The sequence below is a fragment of the Apteryx rowi genome, unplaced genomic scaffold (genome assembly GCF_003343035.1).
Source record: "Apteryx rowi isolate R43461 unplaced genomic scaffold, aptRow1 scaffold_1322, whole genome shotgun sequence".
In the NCBI taxonomy this organism is placed as follows: domain Eukaryota; kingdom Metazoa; phylum Chordata; class Aves; order Apterygiformes; family Apterygidae; genus Apteryx; species Apteryx rowi.
The window spans coordinates 40,568-52,978 of NW_020447556.1; the positions used below are offsets into that span (position 1 = coordinate 40,568).

At 51.8% G+C, this 12,411-nt stretch overlaps 1 protein-coding gene across 1 annotated transcript; it reads right to left on the reverse strand.

Annotated features, from left to right (window-relative positions):
• Positions 1–4,806: 4,806 nt before the first annotated feature.
• Positions 4,807–5,730, reverse strand: LOC112961495 (olfactory receptor 14C36-like). Its single transcript, XM_026056757.1, has one exon. It carries the CDS (start codon positions 5,728–5,730, stop codon positions 4,807–4,809), a length of 924 nt encoding a protein of 307 aa, XP_025912542.1.
• Between the last annotated feature and the right edge of the window lie 6,681 nt (positions 5,731–12,411).

Consider the following 12,411-nt stretch of genomic DNA (forward strand, 5'->3'; position numbering starts at 1 on the left):
GATTTTCCTGCAAGGTCTGAATGATGTCTCTGTCCTTCAGGTGTACACCCGCTTTTATGACACATTTCAGACTGTAACACATTAAAGGTCTCTGATTTTCTGTCCAGGTATGTACTCTTTGGCGAATGGATGCAAAGGCTCTTGGAGAAGAGCCACCCAAAAACAAAGGTTTCACAAAGGTATTTTTGAAGACTCGTCTTTTTCAAAGAAGTGGAGGCACAAGACAGAGGCAAGAGATGGCCTGATAAGCTCCTAAGAGCGCACTTCGGGTCTGCTTCCTCGAGATGAGAAGTAAACAGGAGCAGGGCTGTGAATAGGTGTTCAGCGGAAGTGCCTGTTGCAAGGCCTTGGAAGAATAAGGTCAAATTGAAGGGTTGGAGAGTTGGTCTTTGTGAGTTTTGGGGCCCTAGGGGGTCACCTGGCTGCTGCCATGTCTGGTCGTGTGCCCTGTGTGTCCCTGCTGCAGAAGCACGTGTTGGCTGGCAACTCTCTGTGAGGCTTTTGTGTGCGGGGGGTGCAGTCTGTCACAGTAGCCAGGTGTCCTGTGGTGAGGACAGGCAGTGGCCCCAGGGTCCTGGTGCTGCTCACAAGAGGAGGTGTCTGGAGAGAGCAGTGCTGTGTGTGGGGAGTGCTGCCAGCCTGGGAAGATGAGGAGCACTGTGAGGTGAGGATGTGCCTTGGCTCACAGGGCCCAGGCTGCCCTGGTGGTGTGAGCCAGGGATGCTGGCAGCCTGCTGCCTTCTGTGCTAAAGTTCAGGCCTTGCATTGCCAGGATGCTGACTAAAGGCGAGGGAGTGTTTCTCCTTGCTCTGAGATGAAAACCAAGCCTGCTTTTTCCCTCCTTTCTTCTTGTTTGCTTTTCCAACCAGGCTCCCAGCTTTTCAGCAGGCCTTCTAGACCTGTGTGTTCGATATTTTTCTCCCTGCTCACTTTCAGTTTCCCCTCTTTTTTTTTTTTTTTCATGAGAGAGTCCAGGAGCTTTTGCATTGTGACCACTCTTTTTTTTTTTTCCGACCTGACCACGGTGAAGCCCTGATGTGTTAGGCTCTGTGCACCCCTGCAAAGTCCAGGTGCCAATGAGTGGAGCGATGGGGGTCATTTGCTTCCTGAGAAAAGAGAGAGGAGACGTCCTTTCTCCAGTGTTCCCCCTCGTGGTATAGAAGAGAGCTCCTTTTACCAAATCTTAAGACAAATAAGCTTCTATGTTCCAGGCCCCAACCTCCTCCAGTGGGTCACTTTGCTGGTGCTGAGGGACTCCAGTGCCATGCCACGTGGGACCATGGAGGCAGAGCCTTACCTGGATTTTCCATGTGGCACATGCGATGCTGAAGCCTCCTGGCTTGGCTGCATGTTTTGCTTGGGAGAGAGACCCCAAGCCTTCCTGAGATAGGTAATCCAAATTGATGACAGCAGCAGAAGCCTTATCCCATTTCCCTCGTTGGAAACCTGCTTGTTCAACTTTGGTGCACTGGCCTTGTGCGTGCTGGTCATTGTGCGTGTGTGTGTGTGTCGCCATGTGGACATTTTTGAGCCCCCGGAGCAAGGCCTGAGAGAGGGTGAGTGGTGCCAAAGAGATTTGGCCTCTGCTGTTGAAGCCCCAAAGTGACTGTCAGTAGGGAGGCCCCTTGGGTGAGTGCCTTGAGGGCACACAAGGTGAAAGTGAGAGGCAAGAGCTGCCCAGCTGAGCCCCTGGGAGAGCACTGTGTGTCTGCTTCCTGGAGGTGGGAAGTGAGCCTGAGCAGGGCTGTGCGTGGCTGTTGAGAGGAAGTGCCTGTTGCAAGGCCTTGGAGGACTAGAAGGTAATGGAAGGGCTGGGGAGGTGGTCTTTGTGTGTTTAGGGGCCCCTGGTTGGTCACCCAGCTGTTCCCTGTGTGTCCCTGCTGCAGAGGTGTGTGTTGGCAGGCAACCATCTGTGAGGCGAGGGGCAGGGGGACAGCATGTCACAGTACGGTGGGTGCCCTGTGGTGGGTCGGGGGTAGCCCCAGTATTGTGCTGCTCAGTGTGGGAGGAGGTGTCTGGAGAGAGCAGTGCTGTGTGTGGGGAGCCCTGCCAGGCTGGGGAGATGGGGAGCACTGCAAGGTGAGGACCTGATGTCACTCCGAGGCTCCAGTGTGCCATCATGGTGTCCTTCTCAGGAATGTGGTGTGGGGACTGTTGGTGACCATGTTGCCTCCCTGGAGCATCCTGGTGTGAACCAGGGATGCTTGCGGTTTGCTGGTTCCTGTAAGCTGAGGTTCAGGCTTGTAGTTTCTGAAGCTCTTGATGCTTCCCTGAGTCTTTGGGATTGTACTGACTCCCCTGGAGAAAGTCATCTTCTCACTCCTTAATAGCTTTCTGTTGAATCTGGACCCTCATTGCAACTTCCCACCCCAGACACTAAGCCATTCCAGTCCCTCAGAGAGATGGGGAGGTAATGAAAGGAGTCAGAGTCATTTCTGCACTTCGTGCCTGCCCAGACCCTTGCAGACAGCGGAGATGCCACCTCACAGGAAGTCAGGCCTCTCAGGGCAATCGGTGCCTCTGAGGCGCCTGTCCTTGGTCAGCAGTGGAGGCAGCAGCTGCAAAGCCACTGGTACCTTGGGACCCAAACTAGCGCCCCAGGAGAGGCAGCTCCTTCTTCTGCCCCCACAGCCCAGCAGCAGGAGGGTAGAGGAGTGGGGGTAGATGGGAGCAAGAAGGAGGGGCCCCAGGGCTGCCCGGGGCCATGGTGCCTCACAGCCCCTGCTGGGAAGGAGCCAGCTCTGGTCTGGGTTTAAACCCTTGAGTTTTGTGTTCTTTGAATTTCATACTTGACCCTATTTAAGCCTCTTTTCGTACCTACAGGTGTGTATTTTGACAAAGGCACCAATGTGCATTCTAGCCTGGTAGCCTAGAACATCTTCTGAGAAATTGAACTCTACTTGCATCTTGTATTGTGACCGACCAATCAACTCCTACCAGGGAAGAAGGTTCAGGGAAGAACGTAGGCTGTGATGGACCACAGCTGCTGCAAAAAAAGCGGAATTTATCTCAGCACAAAGAGAACCAGAGGGTAGCCTTTGTTTCAGGCCACCCTCCAGACTCATGCAAACACCTGAAGGCTGGAAATAAATCCTTGCAGGAGCAGAAATAATTATCGGCAGAGGGAATGTGCACCCCTCCTGAGCTGCAACTGGACTAGCAAGCCTTGCTGGTCTGAACCGCTGGTTTGCTACTTTCCCCTTTCCCAGAGAAATGCAATTTGGTAATGGAACACATTTGAAGAACAAAGAACTGCAAACGTGGTGTGCTTTAAACAGAGGTCAGTAGACTTTTCACCTGTGGTATCAACCTCCAAGTAATGGGGTAGTAGAAAGATGGAGTGGACAACAGAAACAACAGCTGCACAAGAGTGACTCTTCTCTCCACTACTTCTAAGTGGGGATCCCATTTGTGGGAAGTTGTAAGGCAGCTAAATAAGTGACAGACTGCCATGGGAAGTCCCATAGATAAGAAGTTTGAGTCAGTAGCTTCATGAATTCCTGTTAAAGCAGAAATAAAACCCTATCAAAGTCCTGGAGGTGAGGCTGTGTTTAAATATCCAGCTCAGGGATAAAGCTGGGTGACTCTGCTCTTTCAGCATGGAAAAGGAGCATGGGATGCTGTAGACACTGAAGGGAACAAGTTAACCATACATGAGGCTTGGGTTATGTCCAAGACCTGGGTGTCTTCTCTTGCAGGGAGATGGAGTGTTACCTGCTAACCATGGGAACACTGATAAATGGAAAACACACCTGAAAAGTGTCTCTAACAGGTTCTGCCTTTTCACGTTGCTCATGGGACAACTCAAGTATTGAAGATCAGTCATAACCCATCTTTAAAGCTATAGTTACAAGAGCAACACCATCTGTAATAGCACGAGGTCAGGGACTGATAGTAGGCAAAAATATTACATTAACCCTAAGATCTAAAGTTAGTCTAAATGTAGGAGCGATGCTATATGGTACAATGAATGGATTCAGTTAGTGAAAGTGTCCTATGACAGAGCAGCCTGCCCTGAGTTGACACACATACAAACAGGTTTTCATTTCTTCCTTCCTGCAAGCATGCAATTGTTCCTTTGCTCTTCTCTGGAGGCCTCCTTGTTCTCCAGAGAGCCTTTCCCCAGGTCAGTGTGTCCATGCCGGCCTGCCCAGCCATTCCTGCACCCCTCCATTGTGCGTTCCTTGGTTTGGCCCTTTACTTTAGTTAACTCCACTGGGTTTTGGGAGTCTCCACTCACTGCCCATCCCAGGCACATGCTGTCTCTGGAGATCCCCTCTGCTATTCTGGTGGCCCCATATTCCCTTCCAGAATGACGGGCATCTTTCACCAGTCCTCTAATATGTGAGACAGCCCCCAGCAGATACCACTTGAACACTCACCCTCTCCTGGGCCACTGGGTACCCACAAGTGAAGGCTGAATCCAGCCCTCATTCCCTCACACATCACCCTATGAGCACATCCTCCTTAGCCCATGGAAAACCCAGGCACAGCAACAGGGCCTTTTCAGGTGCAATTCCCTGAGCGCATTCTTGGCTCCTGCTTGGGAAGAAGAGCCCAGTCTTCACGCAGTGTACTGATGAAGTCCCCTTTTATTACAGAGATGCTGTTTGGGAGGCCAGCTCTGACACAGTGGTCGGCAGATTTACAGAAAGCCTCTGAGTCAGACAGATGGGATTTGTGCCTCTGGAGGAGAGAGATGAATTCAAACATTTGTGTACCAACATTCTCATCACAGATAGAATGCCCAAAGCACACATGTTACTTGAGATCGCTTGGAATCACTTGTGAGGAGAGATGGGCAGCTTATTGCACCAACTGAACCAGTTTCTTCAGTGCCTCCTTGAGCTCCTTGTTCCTCAAGCTGTAGATGAGGGGGTTCGCTGCTGGAGGAACCACGGAGTACAGAACAGCCACCACCAGATCCAGAGCTGGGGAGGAGAGGGAGGGGGGCTTCAGGTAGGCAAACAGGTCAGTGCTGACAAACAGGGAGACCACGGCCAGGTGAGGGAGGCACGTGGAAAAGGCTTTGTGTCGTCCCTGCTGAGAGAGGATCCTCAGCACGGCAGTGAAGATCTGCACGTAGGACAGCACAATGAAAATGAAACACCCAAAGACTAAACAGGCACTAACCACAAGAAGCCCAGCTTCCCTGAGGTAGGAGTCTGAGCAGGAGAGCTTGAGGATCTGGGGAACTTCACAGAAGAAGTGGTCCACTGTGTTGCCTTGGCAGAGTGGTATTGAAAATGTGTTAGCAGTGTTCAGCACAGAATAGAGAAAACCACTGGCCCAGGCAGCTGCTGCCATTTTGACACAAGCCCTGCTGCTCATGAGTGTGCCATAGTGCAGGGGTCTGCAGATGGCAATGTAGCGGTCATAGGCCATGACTGTGAGAAGACAATACTCAGCTGAAATCAAAGAGCCAAACAGAAAGACTTGAGCAGCACATCCTGAGTAGGAAATAGCCCTTGTGTCCCACAGGGAATTGGCCATGGATTTGGGGACAATGGTGGAGATGGAGCCAAGGTCCAGAACAGAGAGGTTGAGGAGGAAGAAGTACATGGGGGTGTGGAGGCGGTGGTCGCAGGCTACGGCTGTGATGATGAGGCTGTTGGCCAGGAGGGCAGCCACGTAGATGCCCAGGAAGAGCGAGAAGTGCAAGAGCTGCAGCTCCCGCGTGTCTGCAAATGCCAGGAGGAGGAACTCGTTGAGGGAGCTGCTGTTGGACATTTTGCTATCTCCAGGCATGGGGAACTGTGCAAAGAAGAAAAGACATTGAGAAGTTAAGAGACTTTTCAAGCCAAGAAACCCCCAAATGTTGCAGTTCTCATACAAGCCCCCACATTGCCTCTCTCTTTCCTGAGAGGATCTTTGTGCAGCTCCCTTGCTTGAGCTCCACTTTGTATTGGCTGAGTGTGCTGTGAGGAGCAGGGACCTCTGCCCATGGACTCCGGAGGAGTCGGTCCTGCTTTAAAGCACTGCGCACAGGGGAATGCGGGTGACCAGCTCTGACATTCACAATTTCTGTCAGGTGAAATCCACTCATGGCGTAGAAGGGCTTTTCAGGATCTTTACTCTGAATTCTAAAGAATGAGGTTTGAGAAACAGAGTTTCAGGGATTTTTTACTTTCCTTCAGATGTTCTTGTCACCCCTGGGGAGTGTTCCTCAAAGGCAGAAATCCTTGGCACTTCTATTGAGTACTGAGAAAAATGGATTCACTGTCCCTTGTTGCAGAGTGAGGACAGCTAGTCTGTCTGTTAGTCTCATTCCCAGCTGTCTTGTGTTTGCAACTCTTTCAGCTGGAGGATGATCACACTCATATGTTGCCCTAGAAGGAAACCAGCCCCACTGAGAGCACACGAGTCCAGTTTCAAAGTGCACAGCTCCAAACTTCTCCCCCTTTCTCCGGGCACCTGACGGAGCTCTCCACACTCCCCTTCTAGCCAAGGACACACAGGCCTCTTTTCAGATGCCCACATACAGCCTCCCACCATCATCTCCATACTCTCAGCATCTCTGCACCTTCCTCATGGGTCTCTCAGATATCACAGAGGTCCTATGAGGCAGCAGTGCCTTTCTAGAAAGCAGGTGGCAGCCTGGCAGGGCACCACAAGGAAACGGTCAAAGGACTGTTAGGACTGGAGATGGGCTCTCCTTAAGGGAGAGTCAGCTCAAATCCCAGCCCCACAGAGTGCATTTTTTGGAGCTCCACGGGTTAGAAGGGGGCTGGGGCAATCTCATTCCCATGCAGAGCCCTCTGTTCCACAACTTGCAGCATCACTGTCTGAACTGCAGCTGAAAACACCCAACCCCAGAAAGCCCAAGAACAAGAACAGGAGCAGCATGGACAGGAGGGAAACAAGGAGCAACACCATGATCCTGGTGCCAAGGGAGGCAAGAAGAGAGAGACACAGAAGCATTCTGGAAAGCCTTCCCCTTACTCAGCTGGGCATGCCACCTCACAGATGGTGACACTGCAGTGCAGTCACTCTCAGCCCCCTTGTCAGGCAGCATGAATTGGGCCCATAGCAGGAGAGATGCCCCTCTCCTCTGACACAGGTCTGGCTGCAGGGGAGGTGGCTCATGCCCTGCAGTTCCCTCTCATTCCCTGCCCATCTCTGCTGCCTGGAGCCGTCCCTGCTGCCAGCTCTTTCTCTGTCTCAACATCTTCTCCCRCTCAGTGCTCACAGACCCCATCCCACCTGCTGTGTGCTCAGCTCTGCCCTGCAGAAACATCCTGGATCAGGGCACTGTCTAGGGGCATCTCTGTGCATGCACATCCTAAAGAACAGGTCACATAAACTCCTGTGAGACCACAAAGGTGGTGTTGATGCTGTCTGTAGGCTAAGGTGGGGATGAAGTGACTTCCTGAGGTTTCTCACTGACCTATTAATCTCTGAGAGTGAAGGTTTAGGAGTCCCACTTCCTTGACAAAACAGAAAACTTGTTCCTTCATTCTCCCTGCCAAAAATTAGGAAACTGAAAGTGCAGGCACCTGAAGGAAAGCTCCTTCCCTTTCAAGAAGCCCTTTTCCTGATCTCCTCTTGAAAAGACCCCTTGCACATTTCCTGTGCATGAGCTAGAGCTGTGAGCAGCCCTGACTCACGCAGCAACCTCTCAGCAGGAGAATAAACCTGCCCTGCTTGGGTCGGTCCTCTCTCCCAGAGTTTCTTGCCATTGTGATTGGGGGAGGGGGGGGTCCCCAGGCAGGCTGAGGGCTGACCCTCGCAGGCAGCAGAGTCACTGCCCCAGGCATAGAGCACCCTGGGGTGCAGGGACATTGCTCTGAATCACAGCCCTGCACAGACCTGTGTGTGCTCCCTGGCTTCACACCCCTGCAGGCACCCCTGGCAGAATGGAGCTGCACGCCCTGTCCCTGTGACAGTCTGGCAGGGAATCCCTGCTCTGAAGCATCTCCTCATCTGCCTATGCACTGGAGGAGCTAGGAGAGCGATCCTTAAAAAAACTATCAGTTATGGGATGGGATCGGATGTGTTTAGGAGATGCCTCCAGGTAGCATTACCCTGCAGCCAGAGACTTACTGTGTCAGGGGCTGTGAAGATTTCCCCCACAAGGAGCTCTCCTCCGTCCTCCCACTCCACACTGCCTTGCACTTCTCTCTGCCTTGTCTCCTCTCATGGCAGCAGCAGCAGGCAGTGCCCAGAGCCCTGCTGCTCTTTGCAGAGGAGCTGCTCCTGCACACAGCTGTCTCTGGGCAGTGCTGCCAGGTTGCCATGAGCTCCCTCCATCCCTGGAGCCTGGCCCTGCTCAGGAGCAGAGGCCCAGCTGAGCTCATGATTTTTTCTGTCCCTTGTGCTCCCTTCTCCTGGGAAATGTTCACTCCAATAAACCAGAATAATCACCGATGGGCCCTCTCTAAGCACTGAAGGAAGACTCATTCCAGCATTACAGATTGTTTCATCAGAGGATGGTTATCTGCAAGAGATGGAAATGTCCCACTCTGGAAGACCCAATTCCCATCTCTTAACTAGGCAGGACACCTAGAAAGGAGCAAAAAGGGAGCTCATTGACACATACTTCAGGTGCTGACTCAGATGAGTCAATGTGGGTATGTCATTTTGGTTTTTAAGCCCCTGGGTTGGAGTGGGATTCAGCAAACTCCTGTGAACTCCACAAACACACAGCAGGTGGGATTCCCCTTGCCCAAGCTGAAGTGTGCAAAACACAGATGTCTGCATGGGAGCTCTTTCTCTAAGCTCCCATTGTAATCACTGGAGATGGAGGGTGGGAGTCAGGTGCTCACACACAAACACCTGGTGACATTGGAAGAGACAGAGGTGGTCCAAGGCATATGCCAGTGTCTGCTTGCTCTCATGGAGCAACTGGGAAACACACATCCTTCTAGAGCATGAGGTGGGGGCCAGGTGGGGAATTTCCTTGGCCATCTGAAATGACACTAGATGCCCACTACTGTTAGAGCACCCCTCACTATGATGCTGAGACACATGGAGATGCCTACAGTGCAAACTGCTAATGCAATTCAGTGCAGACACGTGATATGTAATGACATAGAAACAGGCTGGCAGATGTCAGATGTCAGATGCCTGAGGTTTCTAGCATTACCGCCTGGGACCTATGGGAAAACCATGCCCCTTTGGAGTGGTTGCTGGGCTGACAACACAGGTTATCTCAGGCTTTCCTACCTGTGCCCAGACAACTGAATCCCACCACCGCCTTTAGGGAAAGTCCATCCCAACTGCATTCAAGCATGCTGCATAAATGAGAGGCACATCACGCCAAGGTCTATGCCCTAGTCTCTGCACTCTCAAACCCTTCTTGCTCTTCTCTGCCTGAACCTCTTCTCACCACCGGATAATATGAACAGGAATTGGGCTAATGATGACATCAGGGTGGCTGGATCACAGGCTGCCCACGCCCAGGGACTTCTTCAGTGGAAACCTTGTCCTGCCCGGAGATCTGTTTAAGAAGTCTGTCACAGGCCCCAAGGTGCTACAAATCACCTCAGGCAGCCAACCCCTCTCCTGCCATTCCTGCACAGTGCAGTTCTGTTTCTCCTGGCCTTGGGCACTGCAGGCTTTGCTCTCTTAGTGGGAAACTCGTTCCACCATTACATTGCCACCTGCTATCTAGGCCACCATGGCTCTGCTCTGAAGTGGGGCCATTGCACACACASTGTCYTTGGCTCTTGGTAACAGGTTTCACCACAACCAGTCTGCTMTCTRTGCCACAGCTGATGCTCTGCAACACTAATATATGCAAATGTATGCAGCCTGGGGTAGAGACAGGAGCAGATGGAGATGTACAAGCTGTCACAGGTGTGAAACATCATTGGAATGACTGAGATGTGGTGGGATCACTCACATGACTGGAGGGCAATGTTTGTGGGGTACAATGTCTTCAGGATAGACTGTCAGGGAAGATGAGGAGGGAGGATGCCTTTTGTGTGAAGGGGCAGCTCAGATGTGTGGAGCTCTTCCATGGGAGAGGCAAGGGTTTGGGTGAGTGCTTGAGGGTGAGCATCACAGCAGGGGTGACATCATGGTGGGAGCTACAGACCACCTAAGTAGGGTAGGGAGGTGGATGCAGTCTCCTTTAAGCAACCTGAGCAAGTCTGCGGATCACAGGCCTTGGTTCTTGTTGGGGGGGCTTTAATTCCCCTGACATGAACTGGAAGGCCAAACAGCAGAGTGCWAGCAGGCCAGGAGGTTTCTGGAGGGCATCAAGGACAACTTTTCGCACAGCTGCCAGATGGACTGATAAGGGTGATGCTTTCTTTTATCTGGAAATTTCAAACAGGGAGGAACTGATCAGGGATGGGATAGTAGGAGAAAGGCAGTTCTTACATCCATCTTCCAAAAAGGCCACAAGGGCAACCTGGGGAGTTGCAAGCAGTTCAGCCTCCCTTTGGTGAGGAGTGAGTCATGCAGCGAGCCCTCTCAGATCACATTTCTGGGCACATGAAAGAGAAGCAGGTGCCTGGGAACAGTTAGCATGGATTTACTCAGGGTAAATTCTGCCTAACCAACCTGATTGCCTTCTATGAATAAATAACTATATTTGTGGATGGAGAAGAGTAAATGTGTTTTTCCTGGACTTTAGCAATGTAGTTGACACTGTCTCCCACAATATTCTTGCATGCACGTTAGAATGTTACAGTCTAGAAGAGTGGACAACTGGATAGATAAAAAGCTGCTTGGATGATCAGAGGCTCAGAGGGCAGTGGTGAATGGGTAGTACTCCTCCTGGAGGCCAGGGAGAAGTGGAGCACCACAGGATCTCTCCAGGAACTTGTCCTGTTTAATATCTGTACTGGTTACACTGAGGATGCAACACTCCTCATGCCTGTAGATGATCCCTAACTGGAGGTGTGGGTGTGGGGGGGGGGCACTCATATGCTTGAGGGCTGCCATTGAGAGGGACCTAGACAGGCAGGAGGAATGGGCTGTCAGCAACCTCATGGAATTCAACAAGGAGAAATGCCAGGGCTTGCACCTGCGATAAACCAACACCCCACTGTGTTACAGGCTGGGGCCTGAGGGCCTGGGGAGCAGCTCTGTGGAAAAGGACGTGAGGGTGCTGGGGGACAGGAGGCAAAACATGAGGCAGCAGCCTTCCCTGGCAGCAAAGAAGGCCAGAAGCATCGTGGGCTGTATGAGCAGGAGCACAGCCAGGAGGTCGAGGGGAATGGTGATCACCTTCTAGTCAGTATTCATTAGAGCACATCTAGAACCCTGCATCCAGGTTTGGGTTCCCAGAACAAGAAAGAGGATGATAACTGGGAGCGAGTCTCGCTGAGGGCCCTCACAGTAGTTGGGGAGGGGGAGCACTTGTTCTGTGAGGAAATGGGGCTGGTTCCACTTGGAGAAGAGATGGCTTTGGAGGGAACTCATAGCACCCTTCCAATGGCTACAAGGAGGTCATCAAGAAGATGGGGACAGGCTCTTCACCAGGGTGCATGGTGGGGGGACAAGAGACAATGGGCATAAGTTGGAAGAAGAGACATTCATGCGGGAGATAAGGAAAAGCTTTTCCACTATAAGGATGGTGAAGCATTCGAAGTGGTTGCCAAGAGAGGCTGTGCAGTGTCCTGCCTTGGAGGTTTCCAAGACCAGACTGGATGAAGCCCAGAGCAACCTGCTCTGACCCCAGAGCTGGCGCTGCTGGGAGCAAGGAGATTGGACTGGAGACCCCCCTGAGGTCCCTTCCACCTGAAGGAGTCCATGGTTCTTCCCACTCTCAAGCTTCTCTTGTGGATGTCAGCGAAAGCATGCATGTGCCCTGTGACAGTGGAAGCAGGCCAGCTTTCTTGTCCTCCTCCAGTCAGAATTATTCAGATGCAGGGCTTCTTGGCAGGAATCCCCAAGACAGCCCTGATCAATCCTTGGCTTCACTTTTAATTTCCTTTTACTCTTCTTTCCCTCCTTCTAGGTCTGTCTCTTTTACCAAGCTGATCCTATTCCATACAGCCCACCCCATCCCTCCTTACCCTTAACTCATTGGCGCTGGTTTGGTTTGTTTGTTTGATTAGTTGCTTGGTTGTTTTTTTTGCTTTTTTTTTTTTATTCGGACAACAGATACCTCATGATGATTTCCAAGAAAAGTGTCAAGGGCTGTGCCTAGGTTGGGAATAACCCCAACCATGAGGAGAGGTTGAGGGACTTGGGCTTTTTTATGCCGCTAAAGTGGAGGAAAGGGCAGTAGAATAGGAGCCTCTGACTGCTCGAAGGGTGGTTTCAGAGATGAGAGAGCTTTTCTTAGTGCAGGGAAACAGCATGGGAAGGGGAAAGAGTCACAAACTGCATCTTGAGAGGTTCAGACTGGACTTCAGGTCAAAAGAATGTCACTCGCAGGGTAGTGCTCAGGTGCAACAGGTCACACAGAGGGAGTCTGTGATCAGCCCCTGCCTTTGTGTTTCAAGGAAAAGCAAG